Source organism: Monodon monoceros, unplaced genomic scaffold, assembly GCF_005190385.1.
Source record: "Monodon monoceros isolate NGI ecotype Baffin Bay Population unplaced genomic scaffold, NGI_Narwhal_1 Super_Scaffold_18, whole genome shotgun sequence".
Lineage (NCBI taxonomy): Eukaryota > Metazoa > Chordata > Mammalia > Artiodactyla > Monodontidae > Monodon > Monodon monoceros.
The window spans coordinates 72,505,355-72,532,719 of NW_021703774.1; the positions used below are offsets into that span (position 1 = coordinate 72,505,355).

Here is a 27,365-nt window from a genome sequence, read left to right on the forward strand (position 1 = left end):
TCGAACCCATGCCCCCTGCAGTGGAAGCACAGGGTCCTAAGCATTGGACCGCCAGGGAAGTCCCATCATCTACTCATATTTAACCTACTCACTCTGGACAGTCTTTTCCAAAACATATCATAGATTATAAAGACCTTCAACATGGAACACTCACCACTCCCTTAAATTCATGTCCCAGAGCTTAGTCACACCATCAGAAGGTGTCTCCTTACACGTAATCTTCTGCTGTAAATAAAATGGATTCTAGACAAATGGCCTCCATCGAGTTTTGAGTGATGTGTGCCCTCCAATGCAATTGAATGTTAGCAATCAGTTATAGGTATTTAGCTCCTGATACTAGGCAAGTGCCCCAGCGCTCCCTTCAGGAATGACTGTCTTTTGTTCAGTGATCCTGGTCAGTCACCTTGCAAAACACCCTGCTGGTTACAGGAAAGAGAGTCCATTTCCATTCAGCCAGCATTGACTGAGTATGCACAGTGTGCCAGGCCATATAGGACTGAGGATACAGGGATAAATCATCAGCCCCTGCCCTTTAGGAATTCTCAGGTCTGAGGGGAGAAGCAGACATGAAAACAAACAATTACTGTACAATGTGATGTTTTATACCAGCTGCTCTGGGAGCACAGATGAAGGATAATTAGCTGTCTGGGGATTCTCTGGGGAGCCATGGAAGATTTCACCAGTATCATTGAGTGGGGTTTGGAAGAATGAGTACAAGCTTGCTGGAAAGATAAGGCAGGGAAAAGATTTCCAGGCAGAGGGAATAGCATACGCAAAGGCAGAGAGAGGTGAGGAAAGACAAGTCCTTCTGTTTTGGAAACAACTAGCAAGGTACCAGAGGCTCAGAAATGAGGCTGGTTGAGTAAGGCAGTGGGCAGCTTAATCCCAACCATGACCCCTCCTTGGCCCTGGGAGAGGGGGACAAAAACAGAGCTCTAGCTCTTTTGCTGGTGAATGAGCAATGTTATCTTCCTATATAAAGCTCATGTCCTTATATATCCTGTTCTGTGGGTGTTCTAGGTATTTTGCAAGATTATAATCTAAGGTGAACTGTCTTCTCAAGGAACAAAGTTCTTTTATATATTTGAAAGGCCCTTGGGCAGGCCATGTGGATTCTTTGGGCTGTTGTGATGACCTCAAATGTGATTATTGCTGAGTGGAACTCTGAAGAGGATAAGCCAAGGCAGCACCCAGCCCTCCTTTGCACCCTCACTGAGCTTCCTCTCCATCCTTTCAGACCCTTCAGGTGCCCAGGCCGGTGCTCTTCATTCAGTAAACACATGATAATTTTCATCCTCTCCTTAATAAATTAATTAATTATTTTAGTGTTGGTTTGGCTGAGCTTTCTGGAAACTTCCAGAACGAATTCTTTCTTAAGAGTTTATTAAACATGAGCAAAATGAACTGAAATTTCTCAAGGAACTCTGAGAAATGCTGGTCTAACACACAAGCCTTCCAAATGAGCTTTAAACCTTTCAGCCTACTAAAATGTTTACTGGTCTGTAATATACTCCCAGCTCTTCTCAAAACTCTGCCTCCGATGATGTGAGCCGTAGGCAACTTAAACTAGGACAGGGATACGTTTTCAATTTTTCATAAAGTATTTACTTTTCTAGAATCCAATTTCTTTTTAGGCCTGGTCTTTCATCTTTCTGGTGCTAGACTTAATTTGCAAAACTGCTCCCTTGTCTCACTCCAATCTGTCTGGCTGCCCTTCGCTAAATAAGTGAGTTTGGGATTTACAACAGGAAAACTCCGGGGGCCTAGGCACGGTCAGAGGAGAGCCTGCTTGTCTTCCTGTGGGGCCCACAGTAGGCACCTGCCCAGGTGCTCAAGGCCCTGCTGCCCTCTTGTGGCAAGCACTGCCGCTTGGCAAACAAAGAAACTCCTCTTGTTTTCAGGTTCACTGGCTGACGAAATGTGCTTTGAAACATTGCTGTGCCCCCCTCCACCCCCCAGCGCCAGCATGTGGGATCTTAGTTCCCCCGACCAGGGATTGAACCCATGCTCCCTGCATTGGAAGCACAGAGTCTTAACCACTGGACCACCAGGGAAGTCCCAGGACCCGTGTGATTTTAGAACTGGAAGGAAACTTGGCCGAACCCCCTTTTTTTGGTGGTGGTGGTGGTGGTTGTTTTTTGGTGGAGAAGGAGCCTGAGGATAAGAGAGATATGGTCATTTAGCTAAGGACACACCCTGGTTAGAGAAGTGAGCAGGAATGGAACACCCACCCTCATGAGAAGACAGGAAAGCAAAAGGAAATGGCCAGTTGAAATTTAGGAAAACAGAGAATGTTAAAAAGTTGCAGACCAGCTGAGCCAGCTGAGCCGGGTGGATCTTGTGGGCTTCTCACCATCCATCAGTGACCACTTCTCCCATTTTCTGCTTCCCAAGGAAAGCCGCTTTGTAATTGCACACAGGTCTTGGATAAGGACCATCTCTCTGTCTTTTTTGAACACTTTCTTATGCCAAGGACACACCACTCCATTGTAGGAGATCAGGATTTTTGTCCAAGCTTCAACCTTTAGTTACTCATACCACACTCCCAATTTTGGGCCTCAGTTTTCTCCTCTGGAAAATGAGGGAGTTGGGTTGGATGTTTTCTAAAGTTTGCTTTAGCACTGATAGTTTATGATTGTCTGTTTGCCTCTTGGCACACAAATATCTGGTTATTAAGACTCGGAGTAACTTGAGGGCAGAGTCTTTTCCTCTTAATATCCCCAAAGCCCAACCCTATACCACTGACATATTAGATGCTCAAAAAGATTTATTAACAATAATTAGCATATTCAGTGTCTGCTGACACTGCCAGACACATTACATATGATATTTAGATATGGTTTTATATTGACGATCGCCACACCTGTGAAGTTATAGAGCACACCATTAAGCACAAGTGAAACCATGCACCTCAGATTGGAACTTGAACCCACGTACTGGGACTCGAACCCGGCCAAAACCCTGACTGGGACTCAAACCCATGCGGCCAGGACTCGAACGCGGCCAAAACCCCCAGTCTTCCAACTGAGATCACAGGACTTAATGAAGCTCAGGTTCTTGATGTCTCATCCCAGAAAGAATTCAGTGAGAGACAAAGTGATAGGTAAGAAGTGGACTTACTTAGAGAGAAACACACTCCACAGAGTGTGGGCCACCTCAGAAGGTGAGAAAGGCACCAGGGTATGGGTTTGTCAGTTTTTATCAGGGTGGGTAATTTCATAGGCTAATGAATGGGAGGAGTATTCCAGCTATTTCAGGAAGGGGCGGGAATTTCCAGGAATTGGGCCACCGCCCACTATTTTTTTTTTTTTTTTTTTTTTGCGGTACGCAGGCCTCTCACTGTTGTGGCCTCTCCCATTGCAGAGCACAGGCTCCGGACACAGGCTCCGGACGCGCAGGCTCAGCGGCCATGGCTCACGGGCCCAGCCGCTCCGCGGCATGTGGGATCTTCCCAAACCGGGGCACGAACCCGTGTCCCCTGCATCGGCAGGCGGACTTTCAACCACTGCGCCACCAGGGAAGCCCCCACCGCCCACTTTTTGATCCTTATGGTCAGCCTTGGAACTGTCATGGTGCCTATGGCTGTGTAATTTAGCTTGCTGATGTGTTACAGTGAGCATATACTGAGGCTCAAGGTCTAGTGGAAGTCAACTTGTCTGCCATCTTGGGCCCATTTGGTTCAAATCAGTTTATGTCATGTCCTCGGGCTATGTTGTTCTTTCAAAGGCTGTGCCCTGCCCGCTTCCCTCCCATTTCACAAGGACTCTGGGACAAGATTTTCTATGACTGACTCCTGGTTCCACACTTCCTACCTGTGCATCCTTTCTCTGTGTCTCAATTTCCTCATCTATAAAATCAAGATAATAATGTCTACCTAATAAGAACATTTACTGAGTGCTTACTGCCATTTACTTCCCATTTTACAGATGAGGAAATTAAAACTGAGAGAGATTAAATAACTTTTCCAAACCGGCATGGCCCAGTGAATGACAGATCTAAGATTAGAAGCAAGATCCAAAGCTCATGGACTCTTAAGCTCTATGCTACATTATTTCCCTACTGTTGAATGACTGACAAATGAATGAAGGAACAAATAAAATTCTTTATTGCTGAAAACAATGCTAATAGTTGGCATTCGACTCTTACATGGGGAGGATACTAATACTCCAGATTGGTCTCTTCCATACTACCTGGGACCAATTAAGAGAGAAGATGAAAACAATTCAAAACAAGAAACAGAGGTAAGTGCCCTCTTCAGCACAGAGGAGAATACAGGTTTCTTCTAAATCAGTGAGGACTTTGTGGCAGTACCAGGGCCAGGCACTGTGGGGATTAGATATTTCCCTGACCTTTCAAAGCTTGCAATCTAGTTGGGGAAACAAACATATGCAAAGTCTGAATTATAATGTCATAATTATTACATCCTAATACAGGGCGATACAGATTATTTATGTTAATTGATTTCAGAAAGGGAACACACAGCACAGGCTTGAGAATTCTGGGTAGACTTCCTGGAAGAGGAACTCAGGCCAAGTCTTGAAGCATGATTAACTTTCTTTGATGTTAGCTCTGATTCTTTTCTCTCCATCTCTGTAGATCTGGTTGGTTAGTCACCAAGGCCTATCGGTTCTTTCCAAATGACTCTCACACCAGTCCTGTACTTTCAAGTCCAGCAGCCATAATCCCAATTCAGTCCCTCATTATTTCCTGCCTGGAAGTACCCTAACAATCTATTAACTTGTCTCTTTGCTGTCAGCCTTTACCTTTTCAGTCCATGTCATCCACCTCTTTCGGATTAGCCTTCCTATTTTATGATGTCACTCCTATGATTCATTCATTCCAACTTCCCTTCAACTAGTATTTATTGAGCATCTACTGTGTTCCAGGCACCACTTTTCTATGTACTAAGATATTCAGTATCGAACAAGACAGGCAAGGAAGAACCCTGCCCACCATCCACCTGGGACTTCCATACTAGTTTTTAAAAACTCCAGCAGAGACCTGTGGCAAGGCCCACCCTACTTATCTCCCCCTCCCCCTAACCTCCTACCACTTTCCAGCAGGATCTTCAGCTGGGCTCATCCCCCCACCCCACCCCACGCCACATTTTTTCCCAAGGCAAGCTTTCTTTATGTCCTTTCTCTTTGAACCTACCTGCCCAAATCCCTCAGGGCCTGGTTCTAGCTCCACATCCTCCCCACCCTTCTCTGTTTCCTCTTATATCACTGTCTGCCTCTCTCACATTCGCATTTCACATGTTCCATTATCTATTTCTATTCATTTCATTTCTACTGATTTCTATTCCACATGGTGGTATTTTTTTCCTCTACTCACCTGACAAGATTCTAAACTTCTGGAGGACTGCAACCCTGTTCTATATTTTTCCATCCTGGCCTCCCCTAGCACCTGGCACATTTTTGTACAAATAATAGTTTTTTCTCTTCCTTATCCTCCTCATCTTTTTTTTTTTTCTCCTAACAATACCAACTAACATCTGTAAAGCAGTTTACAAAGTGTTTTCATGTACATTACATTCCACAAGCTGCACTATACGCCTGTATCAATTATCAATAAATATTTGATGGATTAATAGGGCAAAAGAGGAAGGCATTCCAGGCGAAGGAAATAACACTAGCAAAGGTACAAAGAGAGGAATGATCCTGGCATGAACAGAAGGCAGTGTGGGAACACAACCCTGCTGGAGAGGGAAGAGTGAACACTGTAGAAAATTTGGAAAATGAAGGATAAAGGTAACAAAAACCAACAGAAAAATAAATCCTGCCTTAACACTAACATGGTTAGCAGTTAGGTGTATTTATTTCTAGCCTTTTTTTAGAAATATTTTTTTTCTTTTGCTAAGCTGTAATAAGTGTCCATAAAATTTTGTGTCCTACTTTGTTTCACTTAACATTCTAAGCACAGTTCCCTGATGTGACATAGTCTTCATAAAGGCCATTTGTAGTGAATGCAGAATATTCTAGAGTGGCTGCATCTGCATGTACCTATCCATTTCTCTTTTGTTGGACACATGTTCCCCATTTTACGCTATTATAAGAAGCACAGATCTCTTGTGCAGAGAAGAAATGGAACAAAACTGGGTCTTTGGTGAAACCTCAAATTATTCTATGAAGGCTCACGTGAGCCTAAAGCATCTCTGGACTTTTTAGTCACCTGAGCCAGTCAGACTGATCCATTATTGCTTAAGCCAATTGGAGCTGCATTTTCTCTGATTTGCAACCCACATTATCCCACCTAACATAAGGGCTCCAATGGCAGGACTGAGCTTGTCTTGCTCACTGTCGTAAACCCACCTGAATCCTCAGTCCAAGGCACAGAGTAGGAGCCTAATAAACATGTGCAGAAAAAAGAATATGAACTCTTGTATGAACTATCCATTCTTTTTTTTTTTTTTTTTTTGCAGTACGCGGGCCTCTCACTGTTGTGGCCTCTCCTGTCGCGGAGCACAGGCTCCGGACGCGCAGGCTCAGCAGCCATGGCTCACGGGCCCAGCCGCTCCGCGGCACATGGGATCTTCCCAGACCGGGGCACGAACCCGCGTCCCCTGCATCGGCAGGCGGACTCCCAACCACTGCGCCACCAGGGAAGCCCTGAACTATCCATTCTTATCCTGACCAGTGATCTAGAAGGATCTTAGTACTTTTATCAATATGAGCTTATCAACAAAAATGTTGCCTCTTCATCATATTTGCCACTAATAATTCCCCATTTTTTGGCCTTCTTTAGTTCTTCAATTTAGAAAGTTTACATTTTTATGAACTAAAATATTTTCCTTCATGACCTTTATTTTTATTTTTTATTGGGATATAATTGACACATACCTTCATGACCTTTAATACTAAAATTCTAAATGGATCTCCTCTCAGAGTTGATATTCATTTGTATTTTCTTCTAGTTTTTCTACAGTTAAATTGTAGTATTTAATTTCTTTCATTTACTTAGAATTTATTCAGGTGTACTGTTTAAGGTTAGAATTCTTTTTTCTTTTTTTTTCTAAATTCTTAACCAACTGTTCAAACGCCTTTTCCCGCATTGAGTTGCAATGCTTCTTTTATCCTTTTTTTAATGCTTATATAAAATTGAGTCTATTTCTGCCTAGCTATGTAATATTTCACTATCCGCCAAGGCTAATAATCCTCCAGTTAAGGTCTGTCTTCAAAATTTTCTTTGCCATCTCCCTTGTTTATTTTTCCAGATGAATTTTTAAAATAATTATATCTAATTCTAAAAGGACTCTTGGAATTTTCACTGTAAGTACACACGAAGCCTAAAAATAAATTAAGGAAGAACTGACATCTTTACGATTTTAAACTTTGCCATCCAGGAAAGTTTTTCTTCATTAAGTTTCCCATATTTTTCAACAAAATCTGGTCATTTTCTTCACATAGATTACTGACATTTCAAATAAAGTTTATTTCTAGGTATTTTGTATTTGTTATTTTAGATTGTTTTCTAACTGGGATATTACTGGCATATGTAGGGAAACTTGCTAACTTGTCAAGACAGTCCAACTGACACTCTAATTGTCCTTTTGTTTCTTAGCCATCTCCCTGAAGGTACCACCCACAAGTCTGAGTTCTGCCCTCTAGAGCTAGGTGGAGTGAAACTGCACCTCCTTCTACAGGACAGATTTTCATCTCTTGGAGACTGCTATCATGTTTCCATCAGCCTTCTTTTGTCCTGGCTAAATAACCCCGCTGATAGGATGAAAATGTATCTGGGAGTAATTCAAATGACAGTGGTGAGGTGGGTGGATTTGGGGCAGGTTAGGCTAGAGGTGGGGTACCAGTGAGGACTGGCTTCTGTGGTAATCCAGGCTTAAAGAGATGGGCTAAGATGAGGCTGCGAACATGGGAAGGGGCAAGTCTGGGAGATATCTCAAAAGAGGAAACATTAGGACATATTGACAAACTAGATATAAGGAATAAAGAAATGCAAAGAGTCAAAGATGGCTCTAAATCACTGAAGAAAGTGATTCTCTCTACTAAGAGGAAGTATGAGAATTGAAAAGGGAAGGTAGTTTCAAAGGAAGTCAATTTTGGTCCTCCTGACCCTGAGATTACAATATATCCAAGGAGACAGATCCACAGCCTAGCTGTGAGATAATAGAAAACATATGTATTGGTCTGTGCCCTGGGTTCCTGGCACAGGGTTCCTAACACCCTTGTCAATTCCTAAGTGATAAATGCACTAGGATCATCTTTTATTCTAATGAGGGGACTCCAGCCGGGCTCCTGGATGGGGGCTGGTCACCAGAAAGACCAAGCCACGATTAGAAGCTTGGAATTCTCAGCCCTGTCCCCCACTTACCCAGAGAGGGGAGAGGGACTAGAAATGAAGTTCACGATTAACCATGCCTGCATGAGGAAGACTCCATAAAATACCAACAGTATGGGGTTCAGAGAGCTTCCAGGTGGGTGAGCACATCCTTATACTGGAAAGGTGATGCACTCCAACTTCACCGAGACTGAACCTCCTGCACTCAGGACCCTCCCAGGCCTTGCCCTATGGATCTCTTCATCTGGCTGTTCATCTGCATCCTTTATTATATCCTTTAATAAGCTGGTAAAGGTAAGTAGGTGTTTCCCTGAGTTCTGTGAGCCTCTCTAGCAAATTAATCGAACCCAAGGAGGGGGTTGTGGGAACCTCTGGTTTGCAGGCAAGTCAGACAAAAGTCCAGCTAGGGACCTGCTACTTGCAGTTGGCATCTGAGGTTGGGGAGGGACAGTCTCTTGAGACTGAGCCCTTAACCTTATCTCCAGGTAGATGGTGTCAGAATTGAGTTAAATTGTAGGACACCCAGCTGGTGTTGCAGAGAATTGCCTGTTATAGGGGGAAAAAAACCCACATACTTGGTGACCAGAAGTGAAGTGTTCTGTGTATGTAGTAATGGAGACATACAGGTGAAAAACTGAGTTTTTCCTAAACATCAGTGTTTTTCCAATTTTCCCCCACAATCGTATGTTTTACATAGCAGGCCAGTTCAAACACAAACACATAGAAATAGATATAAAACAGATATAAGTGTCCTCAAACTCCTGCAGACATATGCGAGTTTGGCCTAGAATACCCCTCCTGAATTGACAGATTAAGTCAAGAGGACAAATGACTTCCTTCCCCTCAGCTTATGAGATCCTGTGGTCTAAGACTTGGCGACCAATACCTGGTCAGGAAATTAATTAACCTACCACCATCTACCCTCAATCCCATGTCCCAGAGGGCTCCAGAGGAAGAGAGATTCCAGAAGAAAGGCCACACACATTTTAGAGTTCAAAGTAGGTCTCACTGCCCACCCACAGAGCACACAGAGTTAGAAATTTCTCACCTTTTAAAAACACATCTCCTTTAGCCTCAGGCTAGATAAGGATTTTCCTTGGAGAAAGAGGGGCTAGAGAATATTTAGGTCTCCAACTTTGAGTTTCAAGGCCATGGGGCTTAGAACTGGGACAGGGAAGATAGGAAACACTTTCTCCTTGCGAAGTGAGAGTCCTAAATCGAAGCATGGAAAAGAGGCCAAGGGCCCTAGGCTAACATCTGCTGTTGGGTCAGAGCCTGAACAAAACTCAGGCCCAAGCTCCGCAACGCTTGGCAATGAGGAATGAGGGAGCCCACGGGATTAGCAGAGGCCCAACAAAAAACAGCAACACACATTGAAGAGCTGATTAAAGACAGAAATTTGCTTTTCTACCCCAAGGGATATTACCCTCCTCAGTCAAATTAAGTTGCTTTAAGCCATGTCATGTCAAATCATCTTTACAGAGTACATCTTGGAACGTTTCATAATACAAAATTTTTTTCAATAGAGTTGAAAATAAGCCAATCAATTTTTGGCTTTAGATACTTAGTTTTAAAAAAGAGGAAGTGAGAGAGTAGCACTGACATATATACACTACCAAATGTAAAATGGATGGCTAGTGGGAAGCTGCTGCAGAGCACAGGGAGATCAGCTCGATGCTTTGTGAAAACCTAGAGGGTGGGATAGGGAGGGTGGGAGGGAGACACAAGAGGGAGGGGATAGGGAGATATATGTATACCTATAGCTGATTCGCTTTGTTGTACAGCAGAAACTAACACACCACTGTAAAGCAATTATACTCCAATAAAGATATTTTTTCAAAAAAGTAAAATAAAATTAAAAACTGAAAAAAAAAAAGAGGTCCAATGTACCATTTGGTTGAAATACCATGTCCCTGTCAGGATTTTTTCTACTCAGGGAGGGGACAAATGAAGAGGTGGGAGGACAGAGGCAAGGAGTGCTTCTGCAAGCTTCTCCCATGTTGGGGTGATGCTCCAGGTTTATAGCAGCCTGCTGATGACGGCTGCGTGTCCGGGCAGCTCTCAACACCCAGCTCAAATAAACAGGCCGTCATGGCAAAGGTCCCAGGGAGCCAGACTCAATCTTCCCTCTGCAACATATTCAAGGAGCACAGAGGAGTTGGCTTACAAATGACATAACGCAGGCAATAAACAGGCCGCTGAAGTCAGGAGCAGCTTCTCACCACGCCCTTTCTCAGGCCCTGGGCTCTGCTTCGTTCTCCTCCAGTCCCCATTCTCCATCTCTAATGGAAAAGTTGCCAGGATATAAACTACCTTTCCCTCAGCTACTTTTTCTTCCCATAGACCCTTCTTAGCCCCTGTTCCTTTCAGCAGTGGTACAACAAAACTCGGTGAAATATACACCAGGGGCACTTTTTGGTCCCAGGAATCTCTTAGAGCTCTAGTTCTTTTTTTTTTTTTTCGGCCGTGCCACGTGGCTTGTGGGCTCTTAGTTCCCTGACCAGGGATCAAACCCGGGCCTGAGGCAGTGAAAGCGCAGAGTCCTAACCACTGGACCGCCAGGGAACTGCCATTAGAGCTCTAGTTCTAATCTCCAGAACGTTTCCAGACCACCTCATTATCTCCAGATGGAAGCTCTGCTCATCCAACCACGTCCTTGAGACCCAGCCCAGAGCCTCCCTCTCCTGTGCGGTGGCTCACTCGCTCCTGTCTCCTTCCAGCCACGCAAGCCAGTCGCCTTGGCACCTCAGGTAACCGCACCCTGCTTCCACCCTCTTAATATTCGGAGAACAAGCACAGTCTAGATACACCCAGGCCAAGCAAGACTTCCAGAGAAGGAAGAGAACCCAGGCTGTCAGAAGACAAACCCAGGTCTGGAATGGAAGGAGGTATCCAGTGCATCCTGAAGCCTGGATGTGAATTAGCTGAGAAGCAGACAGGGGAAGAAAAGTCGCAAGAGAAAAATTTACATTCTTTTGATTGAAGGAGAAAGGGGACTAGAGAGGAAATGCAGCCAGGGATGACAGGGGTTCCATTTCTAGTTTCTTTGGTACAGGGAAGATTCGTGTAAATTTAGCTATGTCCCCGTTGGGCCCTGCAGTCAACTACATTTTTTGGCAGAAAGAAAAAGATGATCAGTGGATTAATTGAATGCCTAGAGATAGCCAAAAACTAAAGCCTCAAACAGCTGCAGTCAGCATTTCCAGAGTACTTTTCATTTCTGCGAAGCACATGGAGTTAGTCATCTCCCTCCAGTGCTGATTGGTAAATCTCTAAGTAATCACAGGACCTCTGTCTGTCAGCAGATCTTTTCCAACTGAGGAAGACACTCAGTGGCCAACCTTAGGGATCCCACAAGGCCACCACCCCAGACAGGGTCAGAGCTCAAGTTAGAGGCTACCTCCTGCAATGCGGACTGCTAGACTATGGAGCTGAGCTGTTTAACAGAGACATGCTAACTCCTCTGAATGCCACAAAGTCCCCACATCATCGTGTTGGGGATGTCACCATACCTCCCAGATGTGGACAGCAGGGTGCCCACCTGCAAGAGGCACTAAAATTATGCTCTTTCATCCTCCCTGAAAAGTGAAAAGAAACCAGGCCAGGAGCTCAAAGAGACACATTAACATAATTTATTAAATTCACCCCACAAAGAACATCCCACAGGAAAGAATATCAGAACTGGAAGGGCTCATGGAGATTATCTGGTCCAGCCCCCTCGTTTCACAAATGGGAATGGCGAGAAGAACACCAGAACACCAGAACACGATGGACAAAGCCAGCATGGGAGCTCAGCCCTGATGCACAGAAACCACAGACTTAAGGCTTCTGGTTTTGAGCCAAGTAGAACTTAAAGATTTAATGTTTATTTTTCATTTTTCTGTGTCCTATGGTACCACATTCTGATGCTTATCTCCTCCTTAAGGCTGCAGGAAGAGCCCTAAAGAAACTTGATGAGTGACAGGTTCACTCAGAGCCAGGGTAACAAACTCACTGTGGAGCAGAGGGGTGCAGAGGGGTTAAGGGAAGAATTCAATCCCTCCTGATTGCTCTCTTCCCCCAAACAACAGACACTCAGACCCAGATGCTTCAGGGCGAATATATCAATACTTGCCTTCCTGAGGTTTGGAGGAGGAAGGGAAAAGCAGCAGGAAAGAGAGAAAAAGACTATGACATCATTCTGAAATCGACAAGTCCACTGGGAACACTCTTTTCCCTCTGTCAGAGCAAATCCAAACACCGCAAGAGAAGGCTGCAGAACTCTGAACTCTTGGTATTTAATCAGTTGTAAGCAAAAACACCAATAACTTAGCAAAATAAATACCATGAGAGTTTCTTCGCTGAGACTGATGTAACCCAGTGAAAACAGTTTTTAGGCTCTGAGTCGAGAAGAATGAGGTGTATCTTGCTCCGCAACTTAGGGGGAAACCCTAAGAGATTCTGGGAGTCCTCACAGCAGACAGAAGTCGCCCGTAACTGTCCGTGGCCTCACAGAACCTTTCTGCTGCTATGAGCTACTCCATGAAGGACATTCCCCCTCCCCAAAAGACAAGGCTGTCCAGTCAAAGTTGAGGTTCACAGGCCATGACAGGTAGCCCCATTGTCTGTCTGCAGGAGGCCCGGGTCAGCATGGGCTGATGATGGAGCAATTAGAAAAACAAACAGTTTGTTGCTAAGAACTGAGCTGTGTTTAAGGAAGGAACTTCATGCCCCAGGGCCACTCTCCAATCACTGCTGACATCTGTGCCTCCAGCTTCTAGGGCTGAGGTAGATCTTGTCACCTCTCCTGACCTGCGGAGGGCCTGGCTTCTGGGGCAGAATAACCGGCCCGGGCTACAAACTCCAGTCTACAACAGAAGGGAGGCTCTGCTACAGAGAAAAATAGTAACTATGGGAATAAGGCTACTGCCCTGGGTCCTGTAGGCAGGATATCGCCGGCCTCCAGAGGCTGCAGTGTCCAGAGGGGGAGCTCATCCCCTATCCGCCCAGCGTAGAGGATGGGCGTTCGGAACCATGAAGGGAGCAGTCGGGAAGTCAAAGTCAGGGCCGGCAGCCTCCAGGGGTGGTGGGCTGCTCCTCAGGCCAGAGGCACCAGCAACAGCAGCATCTTGTCTCCTTCAGCTCATGTTTCCACCACTCGGATGAGAGGCATGGGCTTTGGGCTGGGAGGCTTGGTGATCCTAACGCTGAAAAGAAAGTCGGAAACGCTGAGTGCCCTGTTGTTGCCCACCCTTCACAGAGCCGCCCCTCCAGTTTGCCTCTGGATTCTATCCTGCAGGGCCCGCTGATCTCGGTTCTCATGCCTTGAAATAGTAATTGTCAGTGCTAAGAGGTTAGGGGACTGGTACTTTTGTCTGGTGGCAGGGGTGGGGAAAAGAGAAGGTGCAGCTGAACACCTTAGGAGTCAGTATGGCTGTGATTCTTGATTTTTTTTTCAGTCTTGGACCTTTTTGTGAATCTCTTGGAAACAAAAGGCCCTCTCCCTGGAAATATGCCCTTACTATACATTCACAATTTTTGCATACGACTTTAGGGGCTTCAGACGCCTCTAGCACTGTTCATGGGCCTCTTTGGGGTTCTGGTATCAGGCTCTACTCTAAGCTGGTTAGAAAGTGGTTCAGGTGGAGAATGGGTCAGATTCGAGACCGAGAGAATGAAGCTGGATTTAGAAGAGCCTCATCCTGGCCTTGGCACTAAAGGTCTCCTTCCCACGGCTCTGTCCCTCTTTCCTTCACTTCCTACCTGGGGCCCACTCCATTCATGCCCACTCACCTGCCCAGGTTCTCAGTCTTGGTCCGGTTCTGGGTGCTGAAGTTGCCATGGGTGATCTGTTTCTCTATCAGGTGTTCCATCCGGTCGTGCATCTCTAAATTCTGTAACACAAGTTATGAGATTAGAATTGGGCTTCCTCTGGTTTGCCCCGTGCCACATTTAACCAGCTCATTCTGGTCTCCACCTCTGTGCGCTGCTGTCACCCCAACCCCTACCGTGTGTGCCACCAGGATGCCCTCTCCCTCCAGTACTTACTTGCTCCAGCCTCCTTCCCTGAAGGCGCGTTCTCTCAATAACTGTGCAGCACTGATCCTCTCCTGTAAATCCTCTCTATACATTTCCTGCATATAATTTCCTATAGTCTGCTGAGATATTTACTTATGTTTGTCCATATGCTTTTCTATAAAGTATTCTTAGGTATTTTTTAAATGTATTTTATCTATAAATCTAGACTGCAATCTCCCTGGAGATAAACAACCCTGTCTCCCATTTCTTTTTATCTCCCCCACTAGCTGGGACCCTTACACAATGGCTGCAAAGCAATCTCAGGTAGTCAGTCAATGGACAGGAGGGGCCCTGAGGTATGGTAGAAATCAGACCAAGAACTCATTAGCTAATGGACCCCATCGCCTTAGCCAAGGAGAAGACTCCACCCGTAGAATGCATCCTCCTTCAAAGCTCAGCTCCACTGTCAGCTCCTCTGCCAAGCCCATATAGTCAGAATGAAGGGCCGGCCTTCATGCTGCTATGTGGCACAGGGCTTGCACCATGAGGATATATCCTTTCAGAGTGGCGACAGGTCTTACCATTGTTTGCAACTCCCTGAAGAGTCTTAGAAAATGTTCACTCAGCAGAACTGAAGATCATCCAACCACCCCATCTACTCACTTCCGAGCAGCAGCTAGACAGGATCTAGACCCCCTCCAGAATCTCCCCCTCCCTACGTCCAGTTTTTTCCTTCAAGAGTCTGCTCCCTTCCCAGGGCTGCCCAGAACACACACCTCGGCTTCCAGGTAGGCAATCTTCTCCTTGAGCTCCTGGATGGCAGTGTCCTTTGACTGTATCACAGCTTTTGAATTCTGGAGCTGCAAAGATATGGCAGACACTGGAGCTTGTTCTGAAATGACTCATTACATACTCATCGCACTTCGCCCCGGCAGCGGAGTGCGATGAGTATGTAATGAGCCAGCAGAGACAAAGGGCAGAGTTTTGCACCTCTCACGTGGCTGGCTTAGCTTTTCTATAAAAGCCTTGTTTCAGTGAGTGTTAAACTCTTGATTACCCCAGGTGTGGGGGCAGGGGTTTGAGGGGAACACCACCCTGATAATCCAAAGTAATGGATGATTCAAAACCCCTTCCATTTGACTTTGGGAAATACAAATTATGTATTGGTTCAAGAGATATTTATTGAGTGCTTACCATATGACAGGCCCTGTTCTAGAGAATGGGCAACAGCAGTGAACAAGACAGAAAAATCCTAGCCCTCATGGAGCTGACATGCAGCAACTATGCCCTCCCAATAAGGGTATCTTAAATTCTCAAAACGATTCTACAAAATGGCATATTCTGAGTGTGCTACCCTAGCTCAGGCAAGGGAAGGCAGAAAATGTGCATGAGGTGCAAAGGCTAAAAATCTACACACAGATAAGTGAGTTTACTGGGACTTAATTACTCATTTACCAGCACTCTTCAAAGCGTGGGAGAGAATAACCTTGTCCTTCTTCTCCCATGGGAACGCACAAGGCAAATAACCAAACAAGTAGGGGAAAGATGGGAGAAAAGCAAATCCCAATCACCCTAACCTAGCCATCGGTTGCCATAAATGTTTCATGGGACACTTAATGAATATAAGCCAAGATACCCAAGAGAATAAATCAATAAAGGTGTAGACTTGACAGGAAAACAGGGCTAGACAATGTGGAAACTTCCAGAGGGGGTAACCAAGAGCAGGGTAAGACCTAACCCTGCTTACCTGCTCTATCATTTGCCGGACTTTCCGCTGCTGGCTCTTAAGCATGTCATCCAAGTGGTGGATCTTCTGCCGCAACCCAGCCACTTCCTTTTCCAGGTTAGCAGCTCTGGGGATTAAGACCAGAAGGCTGAGGCAAGGGGAAAAGATGCTTTCTCCACCCAGTCACAGTAAGGGCCTTGGGCTCAGGGGCTTTCGATCAGGCATGATTCCCTCTGCCTGATTCCCCAGTGGTCTGCTGTAAGGAGGAGGTGGTGGGACACCTTAGAACAACACATCAGAAGCATCACTAGAGATCATCTAGTCCAAATAAGGGAACTGAGGCTCGGAAAGGTTAGAAAGGATAAGTCATTCTGGATAGTTCTACGGATAAAACTAGAGCCAATAGGTAGATGTTTCAAGGAAGGAGTTCTCATATTAACACAGGAAAGACTTTTTCAGTATTAAAGTTGTCAGAAAGTGGACTGCCTCGTGTGTAATGAACTCCTCCTTCCTGGAAAGATTCAAGTACAAGCTGGGATTATGATACCCTAGACCATCAAGCTTTGGCAGGGATTTTATATCAAGAGGGAGATAAGATTTGAGGACCCTTAAAGCCTCTTCACACAAGTCCATTTCTAAGTCTCCTGATTCCCAGCCGCTGCTGCTTCCTTTGCCTCTTCTAAGCAAACTGGGCCAAGATCTCCAAAGGTCAGGCAGCTGGGGAGTCCAGGAGTTCAGAGCGCTGAAGAATTGCTGGTACCCATTACCCTCTGGGTCTGCCTGAGGAAACAGACAAGTGCCCACTGCTAGAAGATGGGCAGTGCTCGGCGTGGGGGGCAGTGCAATCTGAGCCTCCAAACTCATCCTTCCTAAGCTTCAAACATTCTAAGTTGTCACCCTCAGCTCTCCAGTGCCCTATTACTCAGTCTCCTTTTATTTAGAAAAATCAGCATTTATGATGCATAGCTGTCATTTGCCATCCCCAAGTCTTGGTTTTGGATTATCTGGTCTTTTGTGTTTCTCCTGCTCCTTCCACTCAGTCTCCTGCCCATGAGCACCTCCACCATTGAGGAGGGAGTGCTGAGTAATTTAAAGCAATTCTGGGGCTTCCCTGGTGGCGCAGTGGTTAAGAATCCACCTGCCAATGCAGGGGACACGGGTTCGAGCCCTGGTCCAGGACGATCCCACGTGCCATGGAGCAACTAAGCCTGTGCGCCACAACTACTGAGCCCGTGCACCACAACTACTGAGCCTGCACTCTAGAGCCCTTGAGCCACAACTACTGAGCCCCCGTGCCTCAACTAATGAAGCCCGTGCGCCTAGAGTCCATGCTCCGCAACAAGAGAAGCCACCACAATGAGAAGCCCGTGCGCCGCAATGAAGAGTAGCCCCCTCTCGCCGCAACTAGAGAAAGCCCGCGCACAGCAACGAAGACCCAATGCAGCCAAAAATAAATAAATAAATGTATACAAAAATTAAAAATTAAAAAAAAAATCAAGCAATTCTGCTGTGAAGTCTGAAAGAAGGCTACAATAAGATGTCTGCATTTTTCATGCCAGGCAGGCCTAGATCAAGGATATCCCAAAGGAGAAAAAAGGACCCCCCAGAAGACTGAGGGGTCCAAGAAGGCAAGGATTGTGTCGGTTCATCTTGGAATTCCTTAGAAGGCCCTTCAGGTAATGTCTGTTGAACTTAGAAAGGTCCAACTTATACAATGAAGTCCAGACCAATATACTAATGTTAAATTTGATTTACCGGGACTTCCCTGGTGGTGCAGTGGTTAAGAATCCACGTGCCAATGCAGGGAACACAGGTTCGATCGCTGGTCCAGGAAGATCCCACATGCCGCAGAGCACCTAAGCCTGTGCACCACAACTACTGAGCCTGTGCTCTAGAGCCTGTGAGCCACAACTACTGAGCCCGCCCGCCATAACTGGAGACCATGCTCCGCCACAAGAGAAGCCACCGCAATGAGAAGCCCACGCACTGCAATGACGAGTAGCCCCCGCTCGCCGCAACTAGAGAAAGCCCACGTGCAGCAATGAAGACCCAATGCAGCCAAAAATAAATAAATTTATTTTTAAAAATTTGATTTACCATCTGAGATCTTCTATATTACTTGCCAACAGTGTAAAAAATTTCTAAATTTGTGAAGGTCCAAGAATGGCTCAATCTTTGCCCTGTAGGTTTCACTGGTCTGGGGCCTCTGATCCCCTCTGATCAGAGGGAATTCGCAAAATCCTCTAAGCCTGGAGTAGAAAGGATCTCAGAGATCCCCTAGATGCCACTGCTGACAGGTGGGTCTCAGTTTCTGAGATGGTTCAGATGAAAGAAGTTCAGTAGCTCTCCACGAAGCTGCTCATTTTATTTTCATCAGCACGACTTGTGAGGAAAGTATTCAATTTTACCCTCAGATAGTTTACAGTTGGTTTTTGTATAGGGGGGGAGTAAGCTGTGGTGTAATAATACCACTTCCACATCCAGTATGACAACCAAGGAATGATGTGCCACAACGGCAGACACTTTACCAGCTCCTGCTTGACCCTGGCTCTAAAACTGTAGAAGCCCTTTCTTCAGGTTATTACTCCCTGGAAAATGAGCTCCTTGGAGATGGCAGCCTCCCCAACAGTATCTCCCTGGGCAGGGCCCCACACTGAGCAGACACATGGTGAGTCAGAGCTGGAAAATCTGACATCAGCACCAGCTTCCTCCCCAGGTCTGTGCCCTCCCTTCCCTGCACCCCAACCTCACAGTGAACCAGAGTCCTTACTTTTCTTGTTCTGCTTGGCAGTCAACCTTCTTGCTCCGAAGTTCCTCCAGAGCTGTCTCCCCTTCCCTGACCTTTGCCAGTAAGGCCTGATGCTCCTGGATGGGCCAAGGGGAAGAAAATCTAAGATGAGGAGATGGCGACAGTTCCTGTGTTTGGGGTGAGATGGGCGCTAGGGCTGGCAGTCAGCCCCTGCTGGGCCTGGGACAGCTGCCAAAGAGCAGCAGCCCAAGCTGGTTTGATGGGGCACTCTCCCCTGTCCGGGATAACCCTTCCCACCCCAGCACATAGAAACTTCTCAGCCTCACCCAGCTGCCCAGAGGGAGAGTCCGGCCCTGCATTATCCAGGCCCCCCTGCCAACTATGGCTACCAGTCCCAAAGAAACCAGGCTGAGTGGCTCCTGAAGAACCATCTTCAAAGGCCAAAGGGCAGCTATACAAGAACCCGCCTGAAATGGAAATGGGTTCAACTCTAGTTGTCAAGGGCTAAGTTAGACAGAGAAAGACCTTCCCATTCCTTTAGGGCTGAAAGGTCCTTGAAGATTTGCCAAAGGAAGCTATGAAATGTGATTTTCTGGAGCTACTCAGAGAAGGACAGTCCCTGCAACCACCTCAGTCAATCCCCAGGCGCCTTCCGGCCCAGGAGTCTGAATGCTGAAGAGCAAGAGTCCAACAGTTACCGTCTCCATTCCCAGAAAGCATCTCTGCAGCTCCCCGACTTCCGCCTCCTTCTGTTCCACTCTGTCCTCTGCTCTCTGAAGGGCCACCTGATTCTGTTCTGCTTCTCTCTGGTACCGACTGAGTGTGACCTGTGACACAGGATGGGGATGCGTTAAGCAGGCAGAGGGACAAACATGGATAAAAACCTTAGAAAAAAAAAACCCGGAGGGGGACTGCCCTGGTGGTCCAGTGGCTAAGACTCCGTGTCCTCAATGCAGGGGGCCCGGGTTTGATCCCTGGTCAGGGAACTAGATCCCACATGCTGCAACTAAGCATTCATATGCCGCAGCTAAAGATCCCACACGCCACAGCTAAAAATCCCACACACCGCAACTAAGACCCAGCACAGCCAAATAAATAAATACATATTAAAAACAAAAAAACCAGGAATCTGGGTGCAGTGATGGGAGGAGGGAGGCAACCCTGATGAGCACACCGCTGTCTCCCACTCACTGTTCCAGGACCACTCGGGAGACTAGCAGATTAACTCCACTTGCAGGGTTAATTGTCACAGAGTTGATCAAGCTCTACTTTAGAGTGACACCTGGAACCCACAAGCACCTGTTTCCAGATGGATGACTTCGTCAACATCCCCACCAGCCCTCCAGTGCCACCCAAGCTTAACCCAGTGTTTCAGCTTTCCTCCTCGTGCAAACACAAAAAATCCAGGGGAGGAGATCGCCATGTCCTTCCTTCTGTCTCCCACTCTTCCTCGTCCTCACTCCCAGCAATACCGGAAAGGCCAAAATGGCACCCAGAAGGGCTACTAGCACCAGGAAGAATTCGCTCTTCGTCAAAGATGATAAGCCAATTTGGAAAGGAGAGAAGCCGAACTTGTAGTGAAAAGGTAAGAACTTGCCTCCTTTCCTCCCACGTGCATTTTGCCAACTCCAGTCATCCTTCAGGTCTCAGCTTAGACACCCCTTCTTCTAGGGAGCTCTGAGCTCGGGTGAGAAGCCCTTCCTTGTGTGCCCACAGAAGACACAGCCCTTCCCTCTTATAGCACTGAGCAGATTTTGCCCGGTCACTTGTGTGCACCCCCCAGGAGACCATCAACTTCATGACGGCGGAGACCTTGGGCACCGTTACCTTTCCAGAGCTCAGCACAACACCGAGCACACAGCCACTGCTCCATAACATCATGAATGGAACTGATGGTCATCTAGTCCAACCCTCTCCTTTCACAACTAAAAATCAACTGACCTATTCAAGGTTACACAGCCAATGAATGACAGAACCCGGTTACTTCATCATCCATTTCCATGCTTCCCAGATACCCCATACTGACTCCCCAGTCAGTTACTAAAAAAGAATCCAAGTAGCCTCCGGAAAGCCTAACCAGACCTGGTAAAACAGAACACCAGCAACCAGTCTGTCTGGCACCTCCCAAGTCAGAATCAAGGAGGAGAAAGCAAAGCACAGGATGATGTGTGATGGGATGTGTCCACGCCGCACACAGCTCTGTCCAGAGCAAACTCACGGCAAATCCCTCCTAACAGCCAGGAGCCAGTAGAACGGGAAACCATGAGGTTTTCCTCATGGTAATTGACAACCTTGCCCTTCCCACCCCGCATATTCAGAAAAGGAGACCAGAAAGTCTAATTCACCAGGAGAGACAGAGGAAAGCCTTCAAATGTCTCATATTAGCCTGGAACAGGCCAGCCCCATGGGCGGGAATGTAAAAATAAGGCCTCTCGGGCTTCCCTGGTGGCGCAGTGGTGGAGAGTCCACCTGCCGATGCAGGGGACGCGGGTTCGTGCCCCGGTCCGGGAAGATCCCACATGCCGCGGAGCGGCTGGGCCCGTGAGCCATGGCTGCTGAGCCTGCGCATCCGGAGCCTGTGCTCCGCAACGGGAGGGGCCACAACAGTGAGAGGCCCGCGTACCAAAAAAAAAAAAAAATAAGGCCTCTCATTTCTGTACACAAACATTGCACCCAGGTTGATGTGTGCTCGGAGTACAGCATTAACGGGCCACAGATGATCCTCACACCCAGCTGTAGGATCACAAAGGAAAACAACACAGTCCTCTGCCACATCAGTCCCATAGCTCCAGCCAGCTCTGCCCTAAGGGAACCTCTTAATCATAAGAGGGTGTGGTGACCTACCCCAACAGTGGGAGAAACCCAAGGAGCATCTCCTATCGTAGGTGGGTGCTGCATGCCTTGGGGTTAAAGGGCAGCCCCCTGTAAGAAGCCATGGGCGTGTGGTTAACAGCCGTCAGCGGTCTTCTAGCCTTGGGCTTTTACTCAGGACACTTTTGCTCAAGCTTTGAAACCCAGGGCCAGCAGAGCCCCCCGTATGCTGCCAAAGCCAACCAGTACTTCACAGTGTCTCTCAATGTAGAAATTTCTTTCTAAAATTCACAGTCTGGTCAGTGCTACAGCCTCGACCTCCCCTTCCTCCTGTTCTACTCCAATAAGGTAAGGAACAGCTGGTCATTGAGCCAATTCATTGTCAACCAAATTATACAAATTGTGGAATCTGAAATAGATACAACAAATTCCTTTACTGCACAGCTACTCTGTTCTGAGACAAACTAATCTTAGTATTACCCTAAGCCCAAATTATTTAGGATAAGAAAACCCACGTGTTAAATTGATCACTAAGAAAAATATAGGATATTTTTTATTTCTAAAACCCTTTTGAATAATAAATATACTTACATATATTACCTCACTCAATCCATACATCAAACCTGTGAGGTATATTTCATGACCCCTTTTTACAAAAGTTGAAACTGATGGTTAGGGAGGTACTACTCACTCAGGTAAGACTTCGACTACTCTTGAGGCAGTTGATCACTCTCACTGCCCTTCGTCCTCACCCTCAATACACCTCTCAAAATTCCCTCTCTTAGGGAATTCCCTGGCGGTCCAGTGGTTAGGACTCCACGCCTGCACTGCCGGGGGCCCGGGTTCGATCCCTGGTCAGGGAACTAAGGTCCTGCAAGCTGCATGGTGTGGCCTAAAAAAAAAATTCTCTCTCTTAGTCCATAAAACAGAAGAGTTCAGGCTGGGATTCCTCTTTCCACCAGACCCTGGCAAGCCTGGGCAGGGCAGAATCCTATGATTACATATTTCTGATCTAAAAAGTACTTTACGTGTGGGTGAACAATACCAGATAACAGAAGGTTACTCTCACACAGAGCAGCTAGGAAAACTGCTCTGTTTGCCCAGTGCACCTCATCTTATACCCAAAGAATTGTCTGGAAAGCATGGAAGACGTCACATACTTTTAATAGTGGGGGGCTTTCTCTATATAGAGATTTTTATATATTTTTTAATCTTCTACAATAACCTAGTATTACTTTTATAACAATAATTGAGATACTCACTCAAGATCACAGAGCTCTGGGCAGGAGTAGGGATAAATTGGGAATTTCGGATTAACCGATACTACTACTATATATACTGTAGATAAACAGCACGGACCTACTGTATAGCCCAGGGAACTATATTCAATACCTTGAAATAACCTATAATGGAAAAGAATCTGAAAAAGAATATATATATATGTGTGTATATATATATATGTGTATATAACTGAATCACTTTGCTGTACACCTAAAATCAACTATACTTCAATTTCAAAAAAAAGATCACAGAGCTCTGTGTTGTAAAGCCAAGTCTTGATCTAAAGTCCCCTGACTCCACTGGCACAGTTCTTCCTAAGACCACACCAATTCATCCACTCATCCTGTCCACACTTAAGAGGCACCCACCTGATGCCAAGCGTTGTCCCAGACACTGGGGATGCAGTGGTGAACCTGACAGCAACAATCCTTGCCTGCATGGTGCCTAGAGCCCAGCAGTCCTTATAGAAAGGACTTCTGAAGTACCTGCTCTCCCAGACCAGCATCACCACTCTGCTCCAGTAGAGCAGAGACTCAAGAGTTAGCCTTAGACAACAAAAACTATAGATATCCAGGAAAGGGCAAAGCAGACAGGAAGTGCTCCAGGCCGCAGAGCCTAGCCTTTCCAGTCGATGGCACTCCAGCCAGGAAGACTTCATCTGCACCTATATCCAGTGGCCCAGCCCTTAGGGCACCTTCTCCCCAGATCCCAAATCTCACCTCAAAATCCACACGGTCTGACTGGTGCTGCCGCTCAGCCTCCTGCAGCTTGACAAGCAAGTCCTGCACGGTCCTCCTCAAGCTCTCGACATCTTCATCTATATAGGTGTCCACCTGCAGCCAGAGGAGGGAAGGGAAGGTGAAGTTACTATGTTTGTGACTTGGTAAGACAAGGTCCTCCCGACAACGCACACTTGTTTGGACCATCTTGCTCAGACCACCCTCACAAAAGAATTCACATCGCACAAGGGGAGAGTTAGTCAGTCATAGGCACCAAGGAGTTCTGAGTTATTCATATGAAAACACTCTCATACCTTAAAGAACTCAACTAGTTTCCAACCACCTGATTATTTTAGGACACACGGTAGTAATCTTTCTACATGTATCAACTGGTTAATGAACAGGTATGTTTATGCCGTTCTCATGTGTCTGTCCTGCTTCCATCAGACTAGAGCTCTCTGAGAGCAGCGACCATGTTTCGCTTTGGACTACAGTTCCCCAAGGGCAGGGACTGTGCCACATTCATCATGAGGGGCATGTCCCAAAGGCACATCTTTTGTGGTTCTCTGCACTTAGCACAGAGATCAGCAGATAAAGGGTTACTGACAGATGGGCAGCTTAAGGCAAAAGCACCCAATAAGTTCAGGAGTCTGATTCGATGGAGGAAAAGGTGTCTCACTGAGGTTACTGTGAGCCTCTCCCCCAGGCACACCCAAACTGGCATGTATGCTCTCGCCTCCATCTCTGCTGCACTTCAGTTACCAGCTCCCTTGAGTCTGACAGAAAAGTCCCTCCCGGTCTTGCACAGCGGGAAATAGCAGCACCTTCAAACCAGAGCACAGAGCTCAGCTGGAAGGAGGGGACAGGGTCCCTGGGTGGCTGTGTTATCACTGAGTCCTGTGGGCCTTGTTTCTCTTCTGGGAAGCAGGGAAAAGACTCCTTACCACGCCCTGCCTTATAGCCTGCCTCAAAACTAAGATAATATCCGGTAGGGCTTGGAGCCTGTGAGAAGAAAGGCTGAACAGATAGTGCCAGGTGTTATTATAACTTGTTGCCAACAGCATATTTGCCAAATATGGTGATTCGGGGAAGGGAAACATCCAAACTGCACATCTAAAGTAAGTGGCTAGAATCACAACATTCCAAATCCAGCCATCAGTAAGTTATCTGGTCAGTTCCCCTATGTCTGCGCCTATGCTGCTGGGCAGGTGAGAACGTTTGAAAAGGCTCCTCCTGGAGCACAACTGTTATGTGTTTATTTCAAATGGCATTCTCATAAGACTCTGATGACAAGGAAAAATTTAATGATACGGTATGAAGAGAAAAAAAGGGAGTTATAAAACTTTACATGCAGGAGCTAGAGACAACAAACCAGATTTTAACACAGCAACACAGATAGAGCCTAAAAACATGGTGTTGGATAAAAAAAGGAAAAAACAGAAATACAGCACAAGTCCATTATGAAAATTAAAAACGGGCTTCCCTGGTGGTGGAGTGGTTAAGAATCTGCCTGCCAATGCAGGGGACACGGGTTCAATCCCTGGCCCGTAAAGATCCCACATGCCACGGAGCAACTAAGCCCGTGTGCCACAACTACTGAGCCTGCATGCCACAACTACTAAGCCCGCGTGCCTAGAGCCTGTGCTCCACAACAAGAGAAGCCACCGCAATGAGAAGCCTGTGCACTGCAACGAAGAGTAGCCCCTGCTCGTCGCAACTAGAGAAAGCCCACACGCAGCAACGAAGACCCAACACAGCCAAAAATAAAAACAAATAAATTAATTAATTAAAAAAATCATATTTTATAGGCATATTTAAATCATATATTGAATATGTTAGAGTGAGTACCTTTTGGTGGGGGAGACAAAAAAAAAAAAAAAGTGAAAGCAGTGAGAGGTCTTTATGGGACCAATGATGATAATGAGCCCTGAACTGATGGGAAGGTCTGATTCAGCTCTGCACTTGAGAGTCAAACAAACCTAATCCAAAAATATACCTGCCCAAGCAAAGAAACAAATGCAACGAAATGCTATATACAGTCTAATCTCAATATCATAAATATATATTTGCACTGAAGGAAAAACAAAGGAAATTTCACCAAACTGGTTTTTCTCTGGGTAGATTACAATTGATATTTTTTTCTTCTTTCAACTTTTCTGTGTTTCTGAATTTCCCTAATTTTCTACAATATGTGTGTCTTAAATTATTATGTAATCACAAAATATATAATAATAAATGTCATTTAAAAAAAAGTACAGCCATGTTTATTTGTCAGTTATACTTCAATAAAGTTGGGGCAGGGAAAGAAAGTACAGCTACGGAAGGAAATACTTTGTCATTCAAGAGAATGAGATAGATTTACACATACAAATATGGAAAGAAGGCTATATATACTTTTCAGCTTAAAAAAATAAAAAAGCAAGCAAGAAATAATGTATTTATCACAACTGGAATTGTGAAAAGTACGTGCATATTATATACAGACATTTATCCATGTATGTATATATGGTGCATGTGTATATATTAGTGTATACACACAGATACATAAGGCTTTTAAATATGGTTGTCTGTGTATAGAAAAATACTCTAGAACTTTAGACTAGAATATTAGAACTAATAGGCTAAATATTAGAATCACATGAAGAGCTTTTAAAAGTCCTGATGCGTAGGCCACACTTCAGACCAGTTAAATTACAGTCTCTAGGGATGGCACACGGATACTGCATCCTTTAAAGCTCCCAAGGCCATCCTAATGGGCAATGAAGGCCGAGAAGCACTGCTCTAAAAGGACCCACCCACGGGAATTCCCTGGCGGTCCAGTTAGGACTCTGCGCTTTCACTGCCAAGGGTGTGGGTTCGATCCCTGGTCAGGGAACTAAGACCCCACAAGCCACGCAGCAAGGCCAAAAAAATAAAAATTAAATAAATAAATAAATAAAAGGACCCACCCACTTCAATCTGTTAACCTTGAATACTTTCAAGGAGTGGGATTGGGGAAGGAAAATTTCCGCTTTATATATTTCTCCTTTGTTTGAATTTTTACAGCAAGTAAATATTACTCTCATATTTCGTGAGAGAGAGAAAGCAATACACAAAAGGATCAGGAAGGATTATTTCCTGCCTCTTGGCCAAGCAGTAGTTACCACTATTTTCCCTGTTACCTACCTCGGGTGGGCTGCTATGTGGGGTCAGGGGACCTTGACTAAAGCCATTTGGCTTTTCTAGCACCACCTATTCAAAGAAAAATAAAATTGGTAGTGAAAACAGTCCCAAGCAATCAACTTTGAAACATTCTTCTCCTTGTTTTTTTTTTAATTGAAGTATAACTGATTTACAATCTTGTGTTAGTTTCAGGTATACAGCAAAGTGACTCAGTTATACACATATATATCTATTCTTTTTCATATTCTTTTCCCTTATAGATTATTAAAAAATATTGATTATAGTTCCCTGTGTTATACAGTAGGTCCTTGTTGGTTATCTATTTTATATATAGTAGTGTGTATATTTTCATCCTAAACTCCCAAATTTATCCCTCCTCCCTGCTTTCCCCTTTGGTAACCATAGTTTGTTTTCTATGTCTGTGGGTCTATTTCTGTTTTGTATATAAGTTCATTCGTATCGTTTTTTTTAGTATCATATATTTTTCAAACTTTATTCTTCTAAGAGTTCAAATCTTAGATAGAAAGAAAGAGGAGAGAGAGAGAGAGAGAGAAGGGGGGAGGAAGAGGAAGAAGAAAAAGGAAGGAAGGAAGGAAGGAAGGAAGGAAGGAAGGAAGGAAGGAAG

At 45.7% G+C, this 27,365-nt stretch overlaps 1 protein-coding gene across 4 annotated transcripts in view; it reads right to left on the bottom strand.

The window, feature by feature from the left end:
* Positions 1-12,156: 12,156 nt before the first annotated feature.
* Positions 12,157-27,365, bottom strand: part of TUFT1 (tuftelin 1) — a 44,808-nt gene continuing 29,599 nt past the window's right edge. For 2 of the 4 annotated variants that reach the window (XM_029231185.1, XM_029231183.1), the window contains 8 exons: positions 26,744-26,809; positions 23,579-23,692; positions 19,466-19,594; positions 18,789-18,883; positions 16,040-16,145; positions 15,069-15,152; positions 14,068-14,168; positions 12,157-13,481 (listed from right to left, as the gene is read on the bottom strand). In XM_029231185.1, the coding sequence (XP_029087018.1) occupies positions 13,418-13,481; positions 14,068-14,168; positions 15,069-15,152; positions 16,040-16,145; positions 18,789-18,883; positions 19,466-19,594; positions 23,579-23,692; positions 26,744-26,809 (759 nt within the window). In that variant the 3' untranslated portion in view covers positions 12,157-13,417. The remainder of the gene's footprint in view (positions 13,482-14,067; positions 14,169-15,068; positions 15,153-16,039; positions 16,146-18,788; positions 18,884-19,465; positions 19,595-23,578; positions 23,693-26,743; positions 26,810-27,365) is intronic. The other 2 variants (XM_029231186.1, XM_029231184.1) reach the window with 1 other exon arrangement.